General features: G+C 34.1%; 1 protein-coding gene across 11 annotated transcripts in view; it reads left to right on the top strand.

Moving 5' to 3' along the window:
- LOC138713882 (protein piccolo-like) overlaps positions 1–24362 on the top strand; it is a 281309-nt gene that overhangs the window by 59394 nt on the left and 197553 nt on the right. For 8 of the 11 annotated variants that reach the window (XR_011336004.1, XM_069846380.1, XM_069846381.1 and 5 more), the window contains 2 exons: positions 2442–2573; positions 12031–12226. Coding sequence is in view for 10 of the 11 variants with exons in the window: in XM_069846380.1 (XP_069702481.1) it covers positions 2442–2573; positions 12031–12226 (328 nt within the window). In the remaining variant the exon portion in view is untranslated. The remainder of the gene's footprint in view (positions 1–2441; positions 2574–12030; positions 12227–24362) is intronic. The other 3 variants (XM_069846379.1, XM_069846385.1, XM_069846384.1) reach the window with 3 other exon arrangements.

Below are 24362 nucleotides of genomic sequence, written 5' to 3'. Positions count from 1 at the left end.
ATTATTATTATTATTATTATTGCTAAACTGTAATTGGCTTTGTGCTGTTGTTTTGCACATTAATATTCGAAATAAATAAATACATTATTATTATTATTATTATTATTATTATTATTATTATTATTATTATTATTATTATTATTATTATTATTAGTGCTAAACTGTAATTGGCTTTGTGCTGTGTTTTGCACATTAATATTCGAAATAAATAAATACATTATTATTATTGTTATTATTATTATTATTTTATTTTTTTTTTTTTTTGTGACTGGGAAACAATGAAATACCTGTAACTTACTGTACTACAAGCATCTACATTAACTATATTTAACTAAATGGATGTATTTGATAACAATCTGTATTATTATTTTTCTACAAAAGTTTCGTTTGCGCAAATTACCTTATACTAGTCGTCAGACTTGGGATAGGAAGATTTCCTGGTTATTTATGTAATGCATGAGGTTGATTCTTATTTTATGGAAAAAATAAAATCAGCCGTCTCATAAAAACCAGACAAATTAATCAGGTTTATTTTTATATACAGTATATAAGAACAGTTTTTCAAATGCTCAAGCATCTTTCTGTGTCCAAATTCTTTTCCGCCATTCTTCTCTAGCCTCCCAGTCTCCTTCTTCTAAGCCCCTCATTTTCATAGCATCTGCAATTCCTTTTTACATGTAACTGATCTTCCTCTTCTTCTATTTACCGTTGGTATCCAATCTAAAATTTGTTTTGGAAGTCGATCGTCATCCATCCTTCTAATGTGTCCGTACCATGTCAGCTGTGGTAAGAATTCTGCCTGCATAAGCTTTAGAGAATGTAATCCACCCACACGGTATTCTTGAATGTTGCACAGTTGTGACCCACTTTGTACTGCAATCCAATGAAAGGAAGAATGTTTGTGAATAAACACGATTTTTTTATCTGAGCAATAAAATTAAGAGAAATGAAAATTTAGCATTAAACTAACTTTAAGTCAATTTTTTAATACGGTACAATTTGTAACTCATTTTTATACAGGGTTAGTTAAAAGTCCCGCACCACCTAAATAACTTTTGAAGCATGTGGTTCAGTGACATGAAACTTGGTATGTGAGGATAACCATATGCTAAGAACTCAATAATGGTATTACGGGGTTTATTCTACTTACGGTTTAACCGGAAGTAACTCCAACTCTCTTATTTTAAATGGAACACCCAATATATTTTTTTATTTTTGAATAGTGCTCATTAAGAGCTTTTCAAAAAGTACCCACACTTCATATTTCTGTACAAATTCAGTGTTGCTAAATAAAAATGGAAGTGGTGCAAGATATTCCTAAAGCCTAGTTAAATCATTCCTTAAATGGTTTCTATGATCAAGTGACACATTGCAAAGTAGCTGAGGGCTACCAATTTGAACACATAATTTAGAAGGTGAGCTAGCTTTGTTTGGTTTTTATTAAGGAAGGAGTATTTTATTATTTTAATATTCTATACACTTTTCTGTTTTCTTGACTTAGCAACACTGAATTTATACAGAAGTATCAAGTGTGGGTACTTTTTGAAAAGCTCTTAATGAGCACTATTCACAAATAAAAAAAATATATTGGGTGTTCCATTTAAAATAAGAGAGTTGGAGTTACTTCCGGTTAAACCGGAAGTAGAAAAAACTCGGTACTACCATTATTGAGTTCTTAGTATATGGTTATCCTCACATACCAAGTTTCATATCACTGAACCGTATGCTTCAAAAGTTATTTAGGTGGTGCGGGACTTTTAACTAACCCTGTATATTCTTACATCACGGCCTAATTTTAACATGCTAGATAGTTTACTTTCATGCTGCTGAAGTAGCTCGAAAGTTTTGATAAACATTCATGAAATAATTATTACGTCAGCTGGTACCCAGAAATTGCAGATTTTCAAAACTACTTGATATAACAAAATTTGTATCATTCTTTCCGGTACCGGTAGTATAACAATTAACTATCCTAGAGAGCCATAATACTCTTTCTCTCAGGGATGTAAAAGTAGTAGGCCTCTTGTTAAAATTGACACGTATATTTTTCTTGTCATTTATGGGACCAGTGGATTTTTTCAGTGTTAATTATAAATGATGTTATGTTCCGATATGTTAGAATAGCATTTGATGTTAATGTTCTGTCTTACATCACAGTGTGTGTAGGGTGATGAATAATTATATAGCTGTTTTAGTACGAAATTTTCTTATTAATTTAACCAGTAAATTAACAAGAGTTTTCAGTATTCATGTAGTAAGTACAAGCATTGATGATTTCCATAACTTTACTATGGAAGGAATTTTTATTCATTCATCAATGTACGAAGTGCATTTAGCACAGATATATAATTATTGATGGCGGTGGTGGTGAGTGAAGAGTACGTGGAACACATCCATAGTCCACGTAGCTCCTAGTTGGATGGTGCTCCTTTCTCCTTCAGCTCCACAATACGAAACCTCGAGCTGCTCGGCCCGAAACTGCTGATTGGTCCCCTGTCACGGACCTCTCGCCAATACTGGACGTGTCCCCTACGCTTGAAAGAGCAGAACAGGAGTTGATGCAGCGTTTCCAGGTAAATCATCCAATTTGTGTCATGAAGTAGTGAGAATGTTAGTTGCAAGTAGTTGTTACTCATAGTTCAGCCAGTATTAGCAAGTAGCTGTTGTGATTGGCAGTATGCGTGTTGTTTGCTTGCCAGTGGATACTTATCTTGAGAGGATTCTGGCCAGCTACATGTATGTGCTGTGAAACCTTTATCCAAACAGTGTTTTAAAAGTTTCTATGAGATAAGTTTGTACTGTACGTTTGTGTACAGGACTTTCATTTCAAGACTTCCCAGTCTGAATAACTATTTATTTCAATTTAAACAAAAAGCACGTTAATTTAGATATTAATAGGGAAGTTTAAAACCAGTGTTAATTGCATTTTAGGGTTCACACTCCCATCTCCCTTTTGAAATTTCAAATGACATCCATATATTGTGAGACTTACATTTGAAAGAGTATTAAATTGTTTATACATCTCATTCATTTGTTTCACATCTTTTGTTTTTTTTTTTTTTTGTTTTTTTTTTTTTTGTTTTTTTTTTTTTTTTTGCCTGGCAACCTGGATTGTTGTTATTGTAAGTTGATTGTAGGATGAAAACATATTTCATTTTGGGTATGTAATGTCCTAAATTTTATTAAATAAATGTACTAAATTAAATGTTGAAAATGTGCTCCATTGTTGACTACACAGTAAAGCACCCTGTTGTGGAACTCCTCTACATAACATTGCCATAGTATCAAAACCATACATAAATAACGTAAAACTAAACTTCGACTTTTATTATTCTCTATCCTGTTTTAAATTTTTAAAAATTGTGTTTATAATATACAACTATAATATTCCTTAATATTATTTTGTATTACTACGTGAAAATAATCAACAAAATTAGTCTTTGTAGTTTTATTCTCTTCAGCTGTAATCAATAATAACAACAATTCTGGTTTCCAGGCGACGATAGAAACAACAAATGAATGAGAGGTATAAACAACTGAATACTGTTTCAAATGTAAGCCTCATAATATAGGGCTGCCATTTGAAATTTAAAAGGGCGTGGGAAGAGAGGGAGTGAAATCTAAAATGCAATTGACACTGATTTTGAACTTCCTACTCAATATATAATTTTTAAAAATTAAATTTAATTGAAATAAATAGTTATTTAGACTGGAAAATTTTGAAATGAAAGCCCGGTTTATCAGTTGGCACACTCTAAATCTGTTTCTTTCTCCTCACATACATACAGTGCACTATATTGAATCGACATCATTAATATTCTATGAGTCCACTGCTGTGGGGTAACGGTTAGCATGTGTGACCATCAAACGAGCGGGCCCAGATTCAAATTCTGGTTGAGACAAGTTACTTGATTGGGGATTTTTCCGAGATTATCCCCCTCAACCAATTGAAGCAGAATTGGACCTTGGACCCATTTTGCCTTCTTTAATTTCAACTTCATCTATCACCTTTCAATAGTTTCAGGTTGACTGAGGATGCAACAGAATGTAGTACCGTTATTTGCATACGGATGGCACCTCTCTTAGTAAGTTGCACAAGTCCTAGGGGGACAGAGAGGTCTTCGTAGTGGACTCTGTCGAACCTGGGTAATGTGTAGCTGAATCGATAGATTTCATTAAATAATGAATAACAATACCTACAGAACGAAATCTTCAGGTCAATATAGGATGCAGCAGGATGTAGTACGTGACTTGCATACAAATGCCATCGATATGAGGAGGCTGCAGAATTCTCAGGGGGATGGAGAGATGTTCAAGGGCTTCGTTGTGGACTCCGTTGTACCTGGATATTGTGTAGCTGAATTGTGAATCACGATACAGGAATGTTGTCCTATGGACTGAAAATAATCATCTCTTTCCAAAAGAAAGTAATATATGTTATTATAATGTACCGAGGTACATATGATATTTCCATGCAGATATTCTGCGTTATCATATGATGAAAGAGTGATGGAACGGAGAAAAATTCTCTCCGGCGCCAGGATTTGAACCCGGGTTTTCAGCTCTACGTGCTGACGCTTTATCCACTAAGCCACACCGGATTCCACCCTGGCGTCGGAAGAATCGTCTCAGTTTTAAGTTCCAACTCTTGGGTTCCCTCTAGTGGCCGCCCTCTGCACTACATCATAGATATCTATGAAACTAGGACCGAAGTCCACACTTGTGTTGAGGTGCACTCGTAATGAGTGACTAGTTGGCCAAGATCCGATGGAATAAGCGCCGTCTTAAATCACGAAGTGATTTTCGCATATCATATATGTTATTATAATGTACCGAAGTACATATGATATTTCCATGCAGATATTCTGCGTTATCATATGATAACGCAGTGGATAAAGCGTCAGCACGTAGAGCTGAAAACCCGGGTTCAAATCCCGGCGCCAGAGAGAATTTTTGTCCCTTCCATCACTCTTTCATCGTAAAAGGAAGTAAGCACAATAAACCTTAGGCTGCGATGCAAACCTTCAGGCCCTCTTCCATAATAAAAAAGAAAAACATTCTTTGTTATATTTTAATGTTATGTTGGCAAATTAAATTAAATGCAATATAAACATTAACAACAATATGTTCATTAATTCCTGCAGTTGATGATGCTGCAGAAGACTGAATAATCGAAATATTGGTACTTTCTTCCATTACCAGTGGCGGTATTCCATACCGAAGCATACTGTCTCACTTCCCTCACTACAGGTAGTAATCAAACATAATTTCCATTCCTCTATCAGAGATGAACGTTATATTTTATTCTAATATTGGTTTTATTGATAGTACCAGTGATACGGTAATTAATTTGTCTTGTCCATTTGGATTGTACTGCTGAATATAATTATGGCATTATGTTATTGTTGTTCCCGATCATTATTTTTATATTTATCATGTTCTCAAACTGAAATTCATATATCCGATTTTAGGCCTACATTGAATTTTGTTTTTGATTTCGGAATGATTTTAATCTCTTCTGCGTACATATTTTCAGTTTACTTAAGTTATAATCTATATATTTATATAATTTGAACTGGTAATGGAAATTAGGGGAAAACGGCTGAATGGATTTTAATAAATGATCACTCATTTTGAAGCTTGGAACTCAAAGTTTTTCAGAAAAATAGTAGTTTTCAGTGAAATGTCAATTTTTCAACATAATTTTCCTATTTTCCAAAATCCATGTGTCGTCAGTTTTGAGAACTAGCTAAGCTAGCTAATTGCATTTCAGAATAAAACAAAACACATACTACAGTAAACAATATTACACGAAGGCCATGATGTGCAAGAATGCTGACATATTTAGAGCTCAAATTAAACCAAATTAAATTGGTTATTAAAAACTTAACTACTTACTAAAAATAATTTACAGGTTCGATTCTGTGGTGTGTAATTTTCTGAGTACAGCTGTGTATTGGATATTAAAAACTACAAAACTTGAGGTGGTTTGATGACATTATTACCATTAGAAATGAAATATTATTGTAGTTAATGCCATGATGTGACTATTTTTCATTAATTATACATATTAATGCTATATTGATGATATAAAAGTGAAATGTTTTGGGGTTATATAAGTAGATTTAGAGAATATCTTAAATTAGATCTTCATTTCTATAATTTACTGAGTGGCGGCTATATATTATATATAGTATATGTTACTGAAAACTATAAAACTTACGTAAGATAATAATATTATTAAAAATCAAATATTTTTATAGTTATTAATCAAGTGGGGTTGGGTCTTTTTCATATATTTAATGGCGGTGTGATGTAGATATTTATATGCATTGTTCTCTTCAGTATTGGCTCGAGAGAGAGTATCTTTCACTATTATGGAAGCAAATAACTTTCAGAATGTCTGGTATTCTTCATTGAAAATAAATCTGAAAAATGTTTATTTGAACGTCTAATGAACTTAGTTTGCAGCATTTGCTGCACAAGCCACTAGTAAAGTTAGAATGTGAGGAAAAAGAGAACTGTCTGTCAAGACCCTGCATTGCTGAAGCCTACATCATGGAGGTGTATAGAAGGTAGGCCTACAGGTGTATGTGGGCCTATGTATGTTTTATGAACTCTAATATGAAACAAAATTGAATATCGGCAATAAATATTATTCCTCTTGTGACTTTACCCACGAGATTTCAGAAATGTTCTGAAAGTATAAATACGTTTTTGTAGATTCGAATCTGCCACAACTTCCTAATTTGTAATCAAGATTTCAGAAACATTAAGTTGCTGGAATTTCTGCTCGTACATCAAACTTCAGTATCATTTACTGTTATTAGTAGGTTTTCACATGAAAATGTTATTCTGTTTTGACATGGCAAACTTCCTGTTACATCACTGTATTGTGAAACAGTGAAGGATAGGTCTAGGGCAGCATTCTGCAACTGGTGTGCCTTCACAAGATCAAAGTTGTGACGTGAAAATTAATTGAAATTAAAATGATGTGTTCACAAAACATGCCCCCGAGTGTGTTGTGTGTGGTGAAAATCTCAGTAATGCTATGGTTACCAGTAAATTGAAACGACATTTGGTAACAAAACATTCTTTTCTGTCAAACAAAGATGTACAGGGTGGCACACGAAATGTCATACCATTTAATTATCACATAAAAATTGTAATATTGTTGTTTCGATGTTTCTAACTGCGCTAGTGAATGCCAAAATTAATGGAAAATCCGATAGGTAGCATCACAGTTTGGGTGTAACCATAGCTACGAGCACAAATATTAATTTGTGAAATGGCGGACAATGGGCGATTGACTGTTGAACACAAGGTGAAAGTTATTCTGTGTTGTGAGTAAACAATATGTTCGATTATGGTCTAGGGAACCTCCTCGCATGCTGCATGAAAAAGAAATGTTTGGGGCAAAAGTTTCTGTGTGGGCCGCAATTTCGATTCACGGAATCATCGGTCCAATTTTCTTCGATGAAACTGTCAACCAAGTTCGATACAAAACCATGTTGGAAAGCAGTTTTATCCCCCATCTCATGGCAAAAGGTCTCACTATGGAAACACAGTGGTTCATGCAGGATGGAGCCCGTCCACACACTGCAAACACCGTTCTGGATTACCTGCACGAGATGTTTGATCTTTGTGTGATGTCACATCGACATGGTACGGCAAAATGTGGCCGCCTCGTAGCCCGGACATTAATCCGTGCGATTTCTTTTTATGGGGATTTCTAAAAGAGAAAATGTACCAAAGGAGGCCAGAAAATGTGGTGCTGCTCAGAGTCTTTCTAGTGGAGTTGTGCCGTGCGCTATCTGAAGACTTGTGTCGAAAAGTGGTGACGATTGTAAGGATTCGTTTGCAAGAGGCTGTGAGGCAAAATGGCGGTCATATGGAACATGTTCTGCATTAGAGATAAAATTCCAAATCCTAATTATTAATTCTGTATAATTTTGTAAAGCTTTAATACAAATAAATAGGTGTTATGTGTGAAATAAATGATATGACCACCCTGTATATTATTATTGCCGGTCGTTGGAACAAAATAAAAAAAACAAGTGACGCTCATGACGATGTCGGTATAAGTTTCACAAAAAGTACAGGAAGGTAGCTATAAGGTAGCCGAATTTATCGTAAAGGCCAAAAAAAAAAAAAAAAAAAAAAAAAAAACATAACTAGAAACGTTATGCCTAAAAATCGGTCGTTTGAGATATTCCCAACTGTATGGCCTCTTGGTGACGGTAATAAAGTGTTAATGGACTTAATTAAAGAACATTTAGTACCGGTAATCTTGCAGCAGAAGTTCAAGAATTATTTCGGAGAGAGTGTTCAAGATTTTTACTGGGTTCGTGATCCATTCATTGTGAATTCAAAACATCTTCCGAATAATATACTCGTACAAGAGGAACTGGCAGATTTAAAAGCAGACAGAATATTGAAATTAAAACTTCTCGAAGTGCTTTTGGAAACATTTTGGTTGTCAATAATTAGTGAATACCCTGCTATCTCCGAGATGGCAGTTAATAGGCTATATTGTTGCCATTTTCAACCACATATATGTGTGAATCCAGCGATGAAGAAATGAGGCTTGCACTGTCAATGATTCCACTACAGATCATCCACCTGTGTGCAGCTAAGCAGGCCTAAGTATCACATTGAATGTGTGAATAAGTTATTTACTTTAATATTAGTAATAAAAATGCGTATTTTCTACAGTGAATTAAAGTTGATAAATTCTTAATAAATGCAAGAGTCGATTTCTGTTTTATAATAACGACAACAACAATAATGATGATGATAATAATAATAATAATAATACTAATAATATTAAATTTAATTGCATTACGTAATTATATTAAGAGAGTCACATCATATGTTTTTGAAGGGATTAATATTTTGGTGTGCCATGAGTATAAAAAGGTTGCGGAACACTGGTCTAGGGAACAGGAGCGGGTATACCATTACTGTTTCTCCTATATTACAGTTCTGTCTCAAATTGGGACTGCTACATATAGCACCAACTTGAAGTTTGAACCTTAAGTCTAATGTTGTTACATCTTTAATGACACCAGCTAGTAACCTATATTTTTATATACGAGTTTAATCTATATATTACAATAAAAACATGAAATCAATTTATACCCCTACTAATTCATACTATTAAAAGCAAGAAACTCATTATACGGTCATTCGAAAGTAGTGTTACATAGCAAGACCGATAAATCGTAAAACTGTGTGATAAAAAGTACGAATGTAAAGTTTAACTTCTTATTTTACCACCATAACCTAATCTAGTATAAAACTTAGTTTTCAGTTTTGTGATTCTTTTGCTGGCTTAAATGAATTATAATCTGTATTAAAAGTTATCTTACGAAAACTACTTTTAACATGTGTTAGATAAGGTTAATATAAATTAGGAATTAAACTTTACCTATATTCATGTTTTTACCAATTGGCTTCGTGATTTCTTGGTCCTGGTAGGGGACACTCATTTTGGAAAGATAGTTTAATAAGTTTTCTAGTTATTATTAGTAAGAATTAGTATTTACGGATTTTTTTACATACTACCGGTACCGTATGTAAAGAGTAGCGTTCATCAATATGTTGTGATACAATGATTTGAATTGGATGTGATTGTGTGCCTAAGAAGAATGTAAATCAGGTGGTTAATTTCTTTTACAAAATACGTTTGTTTGATGTATGATTTCTTGATACGTATCTTTATGATGTGGTAAAGATACTTATGAATTAAAAGTGTGAGAATGACTGACTTACAGATAATAGCAGTTAAATATATTCGTTGTATGGGTATAAGTACAATGAATAGGACTTATGTTCATTTTTCTCCAAGGCCCGTGTCATGGATTGGGACAGATCGTTAGGGCAGCTGTCGGCTCTTGTTTCATCCTGGTGCACGCTGCCTTTACTCAACGACACATGAAACTTATTTATGCTTTTAATCTCTGTGTAATAAACAATTTCTGTTATAACAAATGTGTCATTTTTTATAATTTCATTATTTACAAACCAAGAGTGAGGTAGAAGAAATCTTTGTGATGACATACACAATTTCAGAAAATGTATCTTCATATTTTTCAGACATGTTAATTTGTGTGTGTGGTACTGTGCATAACACTCGGGCATTGACGCCAGTTTCAGGGATTGATGTGGACAGGGCTGCAACTAGGATCTGTGTCAGCTGGAGCAAACATGGATTCCGCGTCCCCCTCATCCTCATGGGTTGTTGAGGGAGATGTTAGCAAGTTGTATAATTCTGTTTACATTAAATTAATAAAACTGATTTTAAATCAGTTTCTAATTTCCTTAAATTTAGCAACTTATGCTACAGAAATATATTATAGTCTTGGGTGGCTTAAACATTTTCAAACCATACTTTTCAATCCGTCAGAATGCTTCCTATGAGGTTTACGAGGAGGTTGGTTGCGTCTCTTCTGATGGCTCTACTAGATGTGCTGATATCATCATAATTGATCGGCAGAAGGATAAGGATGTCATTCTTGATCCCACAATCCATTTCGAGATGCATGAGCAACAGCCACAAGAAGTGTGTCGTGAAAAACAAGTCATATATGAGCCTTGTTGTCAGCATCTTGGAGCACAATACCACATCACACATTGGACAGTTTTTGGGCTCATGTTCGGTGCCTGTGGCACGATCCCACGAGAAACTTTAAATCAACTTAAACACTATAAAATTTCTGATGCAACGATTGATGCCATAGGAACTCATGTGTTAAAATCATCCTTAGCTATAATTAGTAATCATTTGTACCCAACAAACTTTTATTGTAAATGATTTCCTTTGTTTTCGTATCATTTATCTTATTGTTTTCTTTTCCCTTTCAAATTGTCACACAATTGGTTTTCATGATTATTTTTTATGAATTGATTACTAGGCCAATCTATTCGAACCCTTATTTAGGGCGGCCTTTTTTTTGTAAAAGGATAATTTCATTTAATTTTTTATATGATAGATTTTAAGTTTAGGAAACGATTGACAAAATAAAACACAACATTTTGCAACAATATTTATAAGAAATTGCATTAAAGGACATTCTTTATAATTTATTATTTTCAACATTGTCTATTTATTATGAAAATTATTCAGTCAAAGATTCAACTTGCGAAATTTATTTTGTAGCAAAGATTTTGATGATGTCATCGTAGCACATAGATGATGTTCTCTTGTATTCAATTGAAATAATACTCAAATTTCAAAGTCGATTTTGCCCAATATTGCTTCTTAAGTAATTTTTAAAAATTTTCAATCTACTAATCATCTCGCAAATTCTTAAAGATTCCCTGGGATTATACAATTTAATTTATACCACTCGGAAGGCCTTAATTAAGGATATGCTAATTTAAAAAAAAATCTTTTATTTATAAGTATAATTTTAAAGTTATCTTCTAAGATTTTATTTTATAATGGATAATCAGTGGTGCTTAATTATTACATTTTATTTTTATAACAATACTCATATTTAATTAATTATATTTTTATTTGCTATTAATTCCCGGATCCTCGTGGTCATCCTTAATTAAGGCTGGACGATTTATTTCTCTCTCTCTATTTCACCTGAAGGAATGGTTACAGAAATTATTTTTATTTTCTTGACAAAGCAGGGAGTGCTGCAGCTCTTATGGGCGAGCCGCCCCTGGTAAAACCTTTTTTTACAACACAGTCTACAGAGGTTTGAATTTGGTTCTCCAGCATATAAATCGATTACACTAACCAAGTTTTAACATTATGCTTTACTTTGTGCATCCCTTGATTTTTCCTAATTTGTATTCTTATTAAAGTTGTTGAGTTAAGGCATTATATCCAGAGAAAAATTTTACTAGTAAGGATGCAGGAGGAGCTTCGTAGTGAAGTCAACAGATAATTCTCTCACGTGGGGAGAACAGATTACCCCGTCACTTCTTGAAGTCATGAGAAATTGTAGAGATCGAAGTACTGACTGATATTTAAACAGAGGATAATGAAGTGAGACAGAAGCAATAACTTGGTAGGCTTACTTCCTGTTGCAGGAGGGCGGGACATTGGATCCAGCCCGTTCCATTCAACAGCCACAACAACAAACACAGCAGCAGCTACCAACCTCCACAACGACGACGACAACAGTGTCGATGGCAGCAGGACAAGCTGGGGCCAAGCCCTCCACCGGCACAATCAGTGGCATGTTGGCTGATTTCAGCAAAGCTCTTGGTTAGTACATTACAATTACAGTTTAAACGTGCTTATACCAAACATTTGGTCATAGTTTTTAATATCAATATTTTATATTATAATGATTCCTTACTAACAAATGTTTCTAAAGCATAAATGCCATTCAGTCGTGGATTACAAATGGCAATCATATGTGCTGTTGAATTATTAACATTTTTACTAAATAAGTCTGTAAAAAAGTCTTCTTTCATCTCTAGCTGATTATTTTTACATACTCATCACTAGGGCTAGGATTTTGATGACCTCTAAATCATGAAAAAATGTCCTAAAAACAGTGCATTTATGACCTAAAAATCTTACAAAAATGCTCTAAAAATTGATCTTACGTAATTCGCTTAGTAGGAAAAGAAGTTTCGTACTACTTAATATTTAGACTAGTAATTAAATTAAATTCTAGTACCAACATTTAAGTTTATTTAATTTCACATAATTTTTTCTAAGTGATACACTTTAATTAATTATTTTACCTGATGTAGTTTCCATGTAGTCTACCACAAGGCCACTCTTATCCGGAACTAGCAGGTATATTGAAGGGGTGGTTGGAGTGATCCATTACATGGGATGTACTACGTTAAAATAATAATAATAATAATAATAATAATAATAATAATAATAATGATTTATTTAACCTGGCAGAGTTAAGGCCATACAGCTTTCTCTAACACTCAACCAGGAGTAAAACTGTGTTACAAAAAACACTACAAATTTACAAAGTACACTACAATTTTACACACAAAACTGAATAAGATAATAATAATAAAATGTAAACAACAAGTAAGTAGAAATCAGACATAATATATAACATACAGAAAGAAAGAAAAAAGCATAATAAAATGTGAACAGCAGGTCAAAATAAATGAGACATACAAAGTATAAAAAATAAGACAATTATTGATAATAATAATAATAATAATAATAATAATAATAATAATAATAATAATAATGATAAAAAATAATAATAATAATGATAATAATAATAGTAATAAAATAGTGCAGTACAAAGCATACAATGAATACAATATTTTTAAGTACACACAATAAGGAAAATTACGATTATATATAGCTCAACTTATCACATTATAGATATACATACCATTATCGGAAAATATGAAAACAAAAATATAAAATAAGTTAAATATCACTAGAACATAAAAAAATGTGAATACGTGGAAACATGCAATACAACAACAATGGCAATATTTGTGTAGAAAAACGATTAAAATATTATAAAAAATAAATGGGTACAGTATTAATGAACAAAATATGAAGAGAAAATATTAAAGGAAATAAACATTATTTTACGTTAATAAAGGGGATTTATGGCTAAAATTAAATGAAAATGCCTAAAATATGATCGAATAAAACAAAAAATGCTCTCATGAATTGAAACAGGCAAAAAAATGCAAAAAATGCCCAAACAAATATGTCTTAAAACACTTAGTTTATCACATAACACATAAATATACTAAAGCAGCTATGTTTCCGGCTTATTAGAAAAAAGATGCAATTTCATCAAAATCCTAGCCCTACTCATCACTGCTCTACTGCTCTACCCTTATTATGTAAATAAAAACTTCAACGCCTTAAGACATGTCATATAATGATCTGAGACTCTAAATACACAATACAAAACCACACACTTGAATGAGATCTCCATTTAGTGGGTTACGAGTCACAACTACACGCTCAACGTGCTCCAATTGCTGTGTTCTGGGGAGTACGACTCAACGTGTTTGTTGATTCGAATCTGTTAATAGGAGACATATGCACACTGTATGCTCAGAAAATGGGATAGAAATAGACATGGAGGTGGAGTAGTCAAACATAACGAGCCCGACAGGGTAAACATCCCTCTGGACAAGAAAGCTTTGTTAGATATTTGTAAGGGATTACTGTATTAATTTTTAAAAGAACAAGTGACATCTTTCTTGTCATTTATAAGTTAGTACGAAACGATTTCTTCTTAATTTTATTACAGATGCGATTTTCACTACAAAAATAAATATCAGGAATTCAGATATTTACGCATACACAGACACACAGACACACACACACACACACACACACACACACACACACACACACACACACACACACACACACACACACACACACACACACACACACACACACACACACACACACACACACACACAGTGTTGATGAACTCTACCAATAAACTTTAAGGAAGTGTTTGAGGAAATATTAGATCGCTTTAAGATAAGACTCAATTGGCCCTGGAGCCTTGACATTGATCTATTTGTTGAATGGTATACTTCTTAAAGTATCAGGAGCAGGGTATTATATTCCAAAATATCAAGAAAGTTATTTCATACCATGTTCATCCTCCTCCAGTCTTGACACTGAATTGCTAGCTATTGATGCTGCTCTTCAGTGTGTTACTCAAATTTGTGAAAAATTTATTTGCATACTTACCGACTCCAAGAGGGCTATATTTAATATAATTAAATATGTACCAAACCTATATGCACATAGAATTATTCCACTTCAGAAAGAACTAAGTAAACTAAAAGAACTCCAAAAGGAAATAACATTTCAATGGATACTAGTCATTGTGATATACCTGGAAACGAGAAAGTCGATAATATTGCAAAACAGGCAACATACTTGCAACCGAGACCTCTTCAAGTGATATCTCTATCCAATCCTTTTGCTTCAGTAAAGTCTCATTTTACAAACCTATGGATCAACAATTGGCTCCCTTCTGACAGGAAAAATTTTACAGTCTGTAGAAAAGAAACCAAATGACCTGGAAATGTACAAAAACTTGCCCAGACATGTTCAAACATTTTTAACAAGAGCCAGAACAGGTCACATTGTCACTCAATTGTACCTACACCGATTTCACATTTCTGATAATCCTACTTGTCTGTGGTGTAATAATCATGATGAAGATCTGGAACACATTCTTCTATACTGTCCATCCATAAACCACAAAAGAAGTAAATTAAAATCATCAATGTTTCCATGTTCTCCGCAGTATGAGCCTCTAAAGAGCCAGCACACTTCGTTATGAAAAGAAGGTATCAAACCCCTTATTGTTACCTCCTCACAGCTGATGAAACAATCTGTTATGTGATGAATGTGTTGTAATCTTGTTTATCACCGATATTATTGAGGTTATAGTTAAATGAAGTTGTTGACTACCCTGACAGCGAATTATACAGGGTGGACCATTTAAGTTGATACTGTACAATATCTCCAAAACTAAGCGTTGTAGAAATAAATGTCTTGAATAAAAGTTGCTTGATATTATGGGGGAAAGTAAATGCCATTTGTCGTGTTTTATTTGGAGGACGTTGTGATGGTTATTTTAGGGTCAATTTAATTTTTTTAAATAGGAATCTACATTTTTTATGTTGTTTTCTCATTCCTCATAAAAAACTAAACAACTTTTGTATGAAGCACTTTGTGATTGTTCTTACACCAACGTAAATAACAACAAAAATTATGAATGGCTGTGTACAGAGAGCGCAATGAATGGTTGGACCGCAACTTCCCCATCTTCGTCCGTAGCGGTTCTACTGCGCCTCCTTTTCTTTGGCTGGACACTGCCTTCTTCGGAGAATTGTTTTATCACACGATAAAATGAAGCTCTTGATGGAGTTCTTCTATCAGGAAACCTTTCCGCATACACAAGAATAGCTTGTTCCACATCTCTCCTAGATTTCCCGTGAATGAGAACCATTTCCACTTTTTCTTGTTGAGAAAGAAGGTCCATTTCAACCCACAGACAACTGAGTACGCTTAAACGACTTGCATGGAACTGATGGTTGTTACTCGGTAATCGCTAATTGTAGGTACGTACCACCAGTGGCTCCACCTGGACTCGAAGGTGACTGCAAGTTCACTAACTACAGATACAAGGAAACCGTCCTACCGTGGAAAGTAAACAAAACAACGGACACAATGTCTCATTGCCTCCTCGCCTACTGTGATGCTGGACTGTTCCAAATGGGTCCAACCATTCATTGCGCTCTTCGTACACAGCCATTCATAATTGTTGTTGTTATTTACGTTGGTGTAAGAACAATCGCAAAGTGCTTCATACAAAAGTTTAGTTTTTTTATGAGGAATGAGAAAACAACATAAAAAATGTAAAGGCTGTAAAAGGGTATCTGTCGGATACAGGGGGGAGAGCCATTAATCCTTCCCATTGAAGGCTTTAAGGAACCAACCTGGACAAATACCGAATGTCCCATCCCTACCTTCCCGTGGTGCAGCTGTTAGTAAGCATAATTTTACGAGCTGAACTAAAGGGAGGGGCTACTCATCCATTAGCACTGGTCAGCTTGATGAGTTATTGACTGAATTTGGTATAATTTTCCTCTATCCAATACCTAATAATACTAATAATATTAGTATAATATTATTGAAGAAAATATTGGACATAATACTGCCGACATTAACACATATATTCAACGCCTCACTCATAACTTCTACCTACCCGAACCTCTGGAAGAAAGCCTTTATCCGTCCGATCCCTAAAATTAAAACCCCATTATGTGCAAATGATTTCCGTCCAATTAGTATCCTACCTGCCCTATCAAAAGCTCTGGAACGTATTGTTCACAAACAACTAATGAACTATCTAACCGAACATGCCTTACTGGACGAATACCAATCCGGGTTCAGAAATGGACATAGTACGACTACAGCACTACTAAAAGTGAATGAGGATATACGTGAAGCCACAGATGAACGTAAATTAACATTACTGACATTACTTGACTTCAGTAAGGCATTTGATACAGTTGACACGGACCTTCTATTATGTAAATTAAGACTTCTGCATCTTTCTGAAAGTTCTGTTACTTGGTTTGAATCCTACCTTCGCGAACGTCAACAATGTGTCATTGCATGCGATTATTCTTCAAGATGGTGTGTCGTGAAATCTGGAATTCAACAAGGATCAGTTCTCGGACCTTTACTCTTCATGATTTATATTAATGACGTGACTAAAATGATAAAACACTGCAAATACCATATGTATGCTGACGACTTGCAAATTTATTTGCATTTCCACCCTGATGAGACTAGTGACGCAGTAAATAAAATAAACGAAGACTTAAATTCGATTTCACTGTGGTCACACAAATTTGGATTAAGGTTAAATCCAGAGAAATCGCAAGCAATCGTAATGGGACATAATCGTCTACGAAGTACTCTTGATAGTGGTACTATACCACATATAACATTGAATGGGATTATTGTTAAATACAGTGAAACAGTTAAAAATCTTGGCATTTTTATGGATAGCGATCTAAATTGGAACACCCAAGTAACACACACTTGCAAAAAAATATTTTCTCAACTTCACTCTTTGTTTCATATGAAAGAATTTCTACCACTTAGTCTAAAAAAGAATCTTATTCAGACGCTTGTAATGCCCCATTTTGATTATTGCGATTCCTTACTAACTAATGTAAGTTCACTCTTAGCTGAGAGACTACAACGTGTTCATAATGTGTGCATACGATTCATCTGCAATACTCGTAAATTTGACCATATAACACCTTCCCTCCAGTTACTTTCATGGGTGCGTCTGAAGGAACGAAGAACAATACATTCACTGTCTCTTCTATTTAGAATCATGCATACTTCTACTCCGAATTATCTCTTATCGCGCTTTCAATTTCTTACAACTCTTCGAAACCGACATCAAGCACTTCTTTCTATCCCTCATCATAGAACGTCTCTATACTCATCCTCGTACACTGTAGAAATACCTCGTCTCTGGAATTCGCTACCTAATGATGTCAGGGACTGCCGGACTTTATCACAATTCAAAATTAAATTGGAAAATTTTGTCTTGTTTAATGCTTTTTAGATATTGCTAGAAGTATCGATTTGTGTTTTTTTTTTTTTTTTACTCCAGATTAAAATCGCAAGTTTCTTGTTTATGTTAGTTAATTAGGATGCAATTAATTATACTTAATCACTCATTTAAAGTTTGTGTGACTGCAACCTGTGTATATTTTTGTGTGACTTTACTTCGTTTATAGTGTTTTTTTTTTCCTTTTTATTTCTGTTATTGTATTTGTATTCCTGGTGTTGTGGAAGAGAAGGCCTGATGGCCTTAACTACACCAGAATAAATAAATAAATAAATAAGTAAATAAATAAATAAATAAATAAATAATTCCCTCTTTACCCCTTCCTATCCAGTCCTCTGACTGAACTCTTACTTTCTTCGACCCCAACAGCATTAGAGCATTCGAGGCCTAGGGGTTCATTTCCCTTTCCTTCCTCCTCTTTCTACTTTTCTGTTCCTAGTGCTGACCTGCTATGGCACTAAAATCGTCCTCCAGTGCCTTAAGGAGGGAAAGCTGGTGATCAACAAGCTCTCCCAGCTAGGTCCAATGGACCCGTCGACCAACAGCAGGTGTGGTCCTCCAGACATTCTGGGGGTTGTGTGTGGATGAAGTAGCCACCAAAACGTTAAAATATGGTGTTCACTTAAATCGGCTACAACTTGCCATTTAACTCTGTGAAGAGATTTATTAAATCTACATACTTAGACTTCAACAAACAAAATTTGATAACTCAATCCCAAGGGAAAAAATAGAACTCTCTGCATCAAAATCCACAGTTAATTCCCGATTTACCACCCAAATCGTCTGTAGCTGCATTTAGATTGACAACAGGCCATGATTGTTTGGCTAAACACCTGCATAGAATTGGAATATATCAGTCCCCTAACTGCCCATTGTGCAACTCAAACCAAGAAATGGATTCGGAACATCTCAAAATCTGTGCTTCAATGGCTAGTCATGATAATATCTTTGAAAAATATTGGAGTGCAAGAGGTCAAATGACTTTATTGTCAAACGCCTGGCATTAGAAAACAACAATAACAACATAAAAAATGTAGGTTCCTATTTAAAAAAAATTAATTGACCCTAAAATAACCATCACAACGTCCTCCAAATAAAACATGACAAATGGCATTTACTTTCCCCCATAATACCAAGCAACTTTTATTCAAGACATTTATTTCTACAACGCTTAGTTTTGGAGATATTGTACAGTATCAACTTAAATGGTCCACCCTGTATAGTGGATAGAAAATAAATTCGGAATTTTTTGTCTAATACAACATTGCAACCTACAATTAAAGTTTTTCATTGTTGCATATGAAACGATTCAGCACCAGTAGTTGAAAAGAGAGTAAATGGTGTTTTATTTAAAGTGCTGTTTTTCATGGAAACGATGATGAATTAATAAACTCTTATTTTTCAAGATGTCATTTCTTCCTTTCTTATTCCTTTTGTCCCTTTTTCTCATACTTCCTTTTCTGTCACATCTTTCTTGTTTCTTTCCTTTCTTCTTGTTCCTAAGTTTTATATTTTCTCTTAGCTACTACTAGAGGAATAGATTTATAATCCTGTGGATCCGGGTTCGATCCCAGGTATACTTTTTATCAATAACTAGTGTTGGGCAAGTCTGTGGTCTAGGTAACATAGGAGTTTTGTCCATGAGCTCCAGTTACTTTGTGCATCCCAACAAATCTTCATCTTCATCATCATCATCATCATCATCATCATCTCATTTCATCGTGGGTGTAGCATAGACTAGCATTCTATGACACACCTGGGCAACGACTCTGTCGGTAAAGTGGTCTACACTAGTCATGTACCTAGCATTAACCAAAAAAAAAAAAAAAAACACTCTTGTACTTTTTCATTTTCCCTTGATTATTTCTTTCCTTCTTCCTTTCGTTTTTCTTTTAATATTTTTATACATCTTGATTACACAACTTTTAACACTGTATCACTTCGGAATATGTATGATAAGAACTTTCTTGTGTTAAATATTAACGTACCTTGTTAACATGTTTCGACCTATTTTCGGTCATCTTCGGAACTGGTCGTTGTTGGTCTTGGCGCCTCTTGTTTCCTGTGTGGATGCGTTCGTAGTGTAGAGTCAAAGAGTGTATGTGTTTTGAAATTGAGTTGTGTGTTGAGAATATCGTTGGGGTTACAGAGACATCAACACAGACATGGAAATACTGCACATCCAACCAAAAAGCCAGAAACTCAACACACTAGAACAATATGAAATATACAGACACACGAAAACACACCCCAACGATATTCTCAACACACAACTCAATTTCAAAACACATACACTCTTTGACTCTACACTACGAACGCACCCACACAGGAACCAAGAGGCGCCAAGACCAACAACGACCAGTTCCGAAGATGACCAAAAATAGGTCGAAACATGTTAACAAGGTACGTTAATATTTAACACAAGAAAGTTCTTATCATACATATTCCGAAGTTAATATTTTTCTTGTTACTTTTCTTTTTTCTTTAATTTTTCTCGTTTCGTTACTATCTTTCTATTCTGTCCTTTAATTTTCTATCACTTCTCTTTCTATCTTCCATTTTTTTCTTGCCCTTTTCCTTCATTTTGTTTCTTTCATTGAAACATTGTGGGAGTATTCATTTGATAATGTACAACTTGATCTGTTATTCTCATGTGACGTTTAATAAACCTAACTTTTGAGTCACAGTTAATCAAACTACATGTCTACTACTAATACAGTTTTTCAAAATAGGCTTATGTTGTCCGATAAACTTAATTATACGTAAAACATTTCTCGAAGAATTTAAAGTCCACCATACAGTACTCTTTTGACTATTCAGTCTTCCGATATATAAAAGAGTCTTGTTATTGGAAACTGTTGATCACAATTTCTGTATGAAGGGTAAATAAACTCTGGACTGCTGCTTACAGTTATTTCTATGAAATGAGTTACTCTATTACCTCCTATCTCTCTCTCTCTCTTTCTTTCTCTGCCTCTGCTACTTGCCTTCCATTCGGTGCTATATACCACAAAATGTAGGAGATCTAAAAATAGGAGGTCATGTCTTCTTTAACTTCTGTAGGTATAGGGTGGAAATTATTGGTTAGCTTCACTTTATGACTGTACATATTTTACTCCACAACCCTAGTGATTCGAGTTACTTCTAGTATATCAAGGCTGTGTGTTAAGTTTTTGCTGAATGTTTAAAAAGTTGTCCTTGTGCTCACTGCCTCCTAGCTCAGGCCTGCACAAACAGCACTCAACGAGCGCGCGCACTCTTTCGGAGCTGTGTTTACCGCTCGCCGAAACAGAGAGGAAGATACGTCAAAATGACATAGACTTGCTATAGGTAGAGGAGAGGGAAACGACCACTCAGCTATCTAGTGGAGTGCAGTGTGTAGGCCTATTCTCAGTAACTGTTTCACGTTGCTTACCTACTGCTACAGTACAGTATGGAGGAATCTAAAAGACGGAACATAACATTTAACATTTAACTATATACAGCTCAAACTTATAGATCTTCAATGTGACCTAAGGGCTAAAGATCGTTTGAATAATACTACTAGCCTGTTTGAGTTTTACAAGACTAAACATTAGCAATAATATCCACAACTACACAGGCTGGCTGTGAAAATGATTGCTATGTTTGGCTCAACATTTATATTTGTGAGCAACTGTTTTTTATAATCAACTTTAATAAAGGCAGGCATCGAACATCTGTAACTGATGTTTCATTACGATCAGTAGGCTACTGTTCCGTTCAGCTGCCAAGAGCATAAAACCTCGTTTTGATGTACTGATAAATAAAAATGTAACAAAATGATAATGTAATTTAAATAGCTATAGAGTTTCTATTATTTCTGTAAAATAAATTTCTTTATTAATTAATAATAGTCCAAGATAATTTTGTAAACAGTGAACGGGAGATCCACCCCTTCTTCCAGTCCACCCTTATACAGAGCGCAGCTAATACCTGCATTCCGCTCATGAGCTGTGAGCCTGCTCGGAGAGCGCAAACCTTGTGCAGGCCTGTCCTAGCTGATATACTAAAAGATCTCATGACAGACTTGCTAGTTTAAATTCTGTTAACCACTATTAGCACTGTCTATAGTCACTCAAGCAGCTATATTGATTATTAACATCATGATAATATCTGATAGATGATTAATAAAGTTTGTAAAGATAGATTTATTGAGCTCTGTGTATCTGATTGTTGCCGTGATTAAATATAACATTATTTTAATATGTGCTGTTGTTAACTAAGAATTTTGTTATGCCTAGTTGTTGCATGCAAATTAAGAGTGTTACATAACTACGGTACCTAAAATAACATTGAATAATGAAATACAACTGTGACCTTTTTTAACATTCATTTCTGTCAAACTTCCCCAAAGCATTACATTTGTATACAGATGTTACTCACAATACACTTGTTTTCTTTCATTTTCAATTCACATAGAACATTTCTTAGTGAAAGTAGATTGATTTCATTGCTTGATTTAGAAAATTGCACATTTATTATTGTCATTATTTTGTTTTTACATTCACAATTTTTATATTATGATGTGTTGTAGTTACTCAGTAAGAACAGTAGGCTTACTGAGCTGTTTACAAGATTATACATATAAACTTTAATTTTACTGTGTTTTAAAGAATAGGCCACTATTGCCGTAGTTAAACATACTATACTAAATTTTATTATACTTTGCTGTTGTATATTTGGTTTTCTTAATACAAGCATGCACCTTAGCAAGTTACAGATTCTTAAAAACACTTCGTAAAGCATGATGTTAACAATTACTTCAATGCAATTCATTATGAGTCGTTGTAACCACACATATAAATCACAGTAGGTGAGTGAAATAGCATTTATATAAAACTGAAACATATTTTTTAATGTTGGCCCAGTAAAAAGCTGTTACCTAGGACTTGAATCGAATCTACAATAGGTATTTGGTTCATAAAATAATACTCAACCGTTGAACTGTTAAGACAGTTCCATTGTGGTTGTTGTAACAAATGATATATTTCGGTATACATAAATATTGTAGATTCGAATCCTGATCTAAGCAACAATTTTTTTCTAGGCCAGCATTAAATAAAGTGTTTGATCTTTGTTTATGCATCTTTGGGCTTTGATTATGGTGAGTGAACAATTATTTTATTGTTATAAAAACACTTTATTTTGATGGATTAATTTCAATTAGTGAAATCCACCTCTACTACGAGGCACGTCCAGAATATAAGTTCCTTTTGGATATAGATGAATGAAATGACATTTTAAATATTATTACCACATACTCACTCCTTTACATTGGGACTTCGTTTTATATTGGGCCAGTGTTTCCCTCCTAAACTCCATGGCAACTCTTACAGACTCACACTGAAATATTTCTCTGCAGCTGAAAATGCTGCTAGATTCACTGCAGTTATCAGATCATGTAACAATTTTCAGGTTATTAGCTGTTCTACACAGCTGTAGGCTGCTCTTTTAAATTTATCTTCAGAAACCTCGTAATTTACAAGTGGGGAAAGCGGGAAACTGTGAAGTTATCATTGGATATAGTGTTAATTTTATTGCATTTTTATTCCCTTTAAAACTCTCAAGCTGGGAGGAAGAACGTTATTGAGTGAAAGAACATTAATCTGTGATGTGAATAGCGATATTAATGTGGAAAATGCCATGAATTACTGGCTCATATTATCACTTCGATGTTATAAGAAAAACTTTACACAGTTTGACGAATGTTTCAGTAATTCGCGTTATGTATAATCTTGTGGTATAAAAATTAGGCTTCAGACAATGAAGGATACCACTTCGAAACCAGTCAACTAGGTAAATTGCAGAAGTTAACACAGTAAAAATATCACTTAAGTTATTCAGTAGAAAAATGTTTAAAATGTTATTTCATTCGTTTACTATCAGTTGGAATTTACTTTCCGGATACACCTTTTATTTCTCTCAGGAAAGAACCAATTAAATGTAGTGTTGGCTAGCTTATATGTGTGTTAGTATTGTGTTTACTGAATGTAGGAACAATGATTATTGTTGGAAATAATAGTGGATGTAAACAAATGTAAAAAAAGGGGAAAGATATATTATACTCATTTTATGTTTATAAACAGACGGACGGACATACTGAGGAATATTCTGGACTGTGTTTGAAAACCTATAAGTCCAGTTAGAGTGTTATTAGTATGTACTTGGATAAATGCATGCTTCAAAATTAAATGGGATTAAGATAAATGTTTTACATGTTGTTAGTTACATAACTTT

Source organism: Periplaneta americana, chromosome 14 (genome assembly GCF_040183065.1).
Source record: "Periplaneta americana isolate PAMFEO1 chromosome 14, P.americana_PAMFEO1_priV1, whole genome shotgun sequence".
Lineage (NCBI taxonomy): Eukaryota > Metazoa > Arthropoda > Insecta > Blattodea > Blattidae > Periplaneta > Periplaneta americana.
Note: the sequence above shows the minus strand (reverse complement) of the source record. Positions and strands in the feature narration are given on the sequence as shown.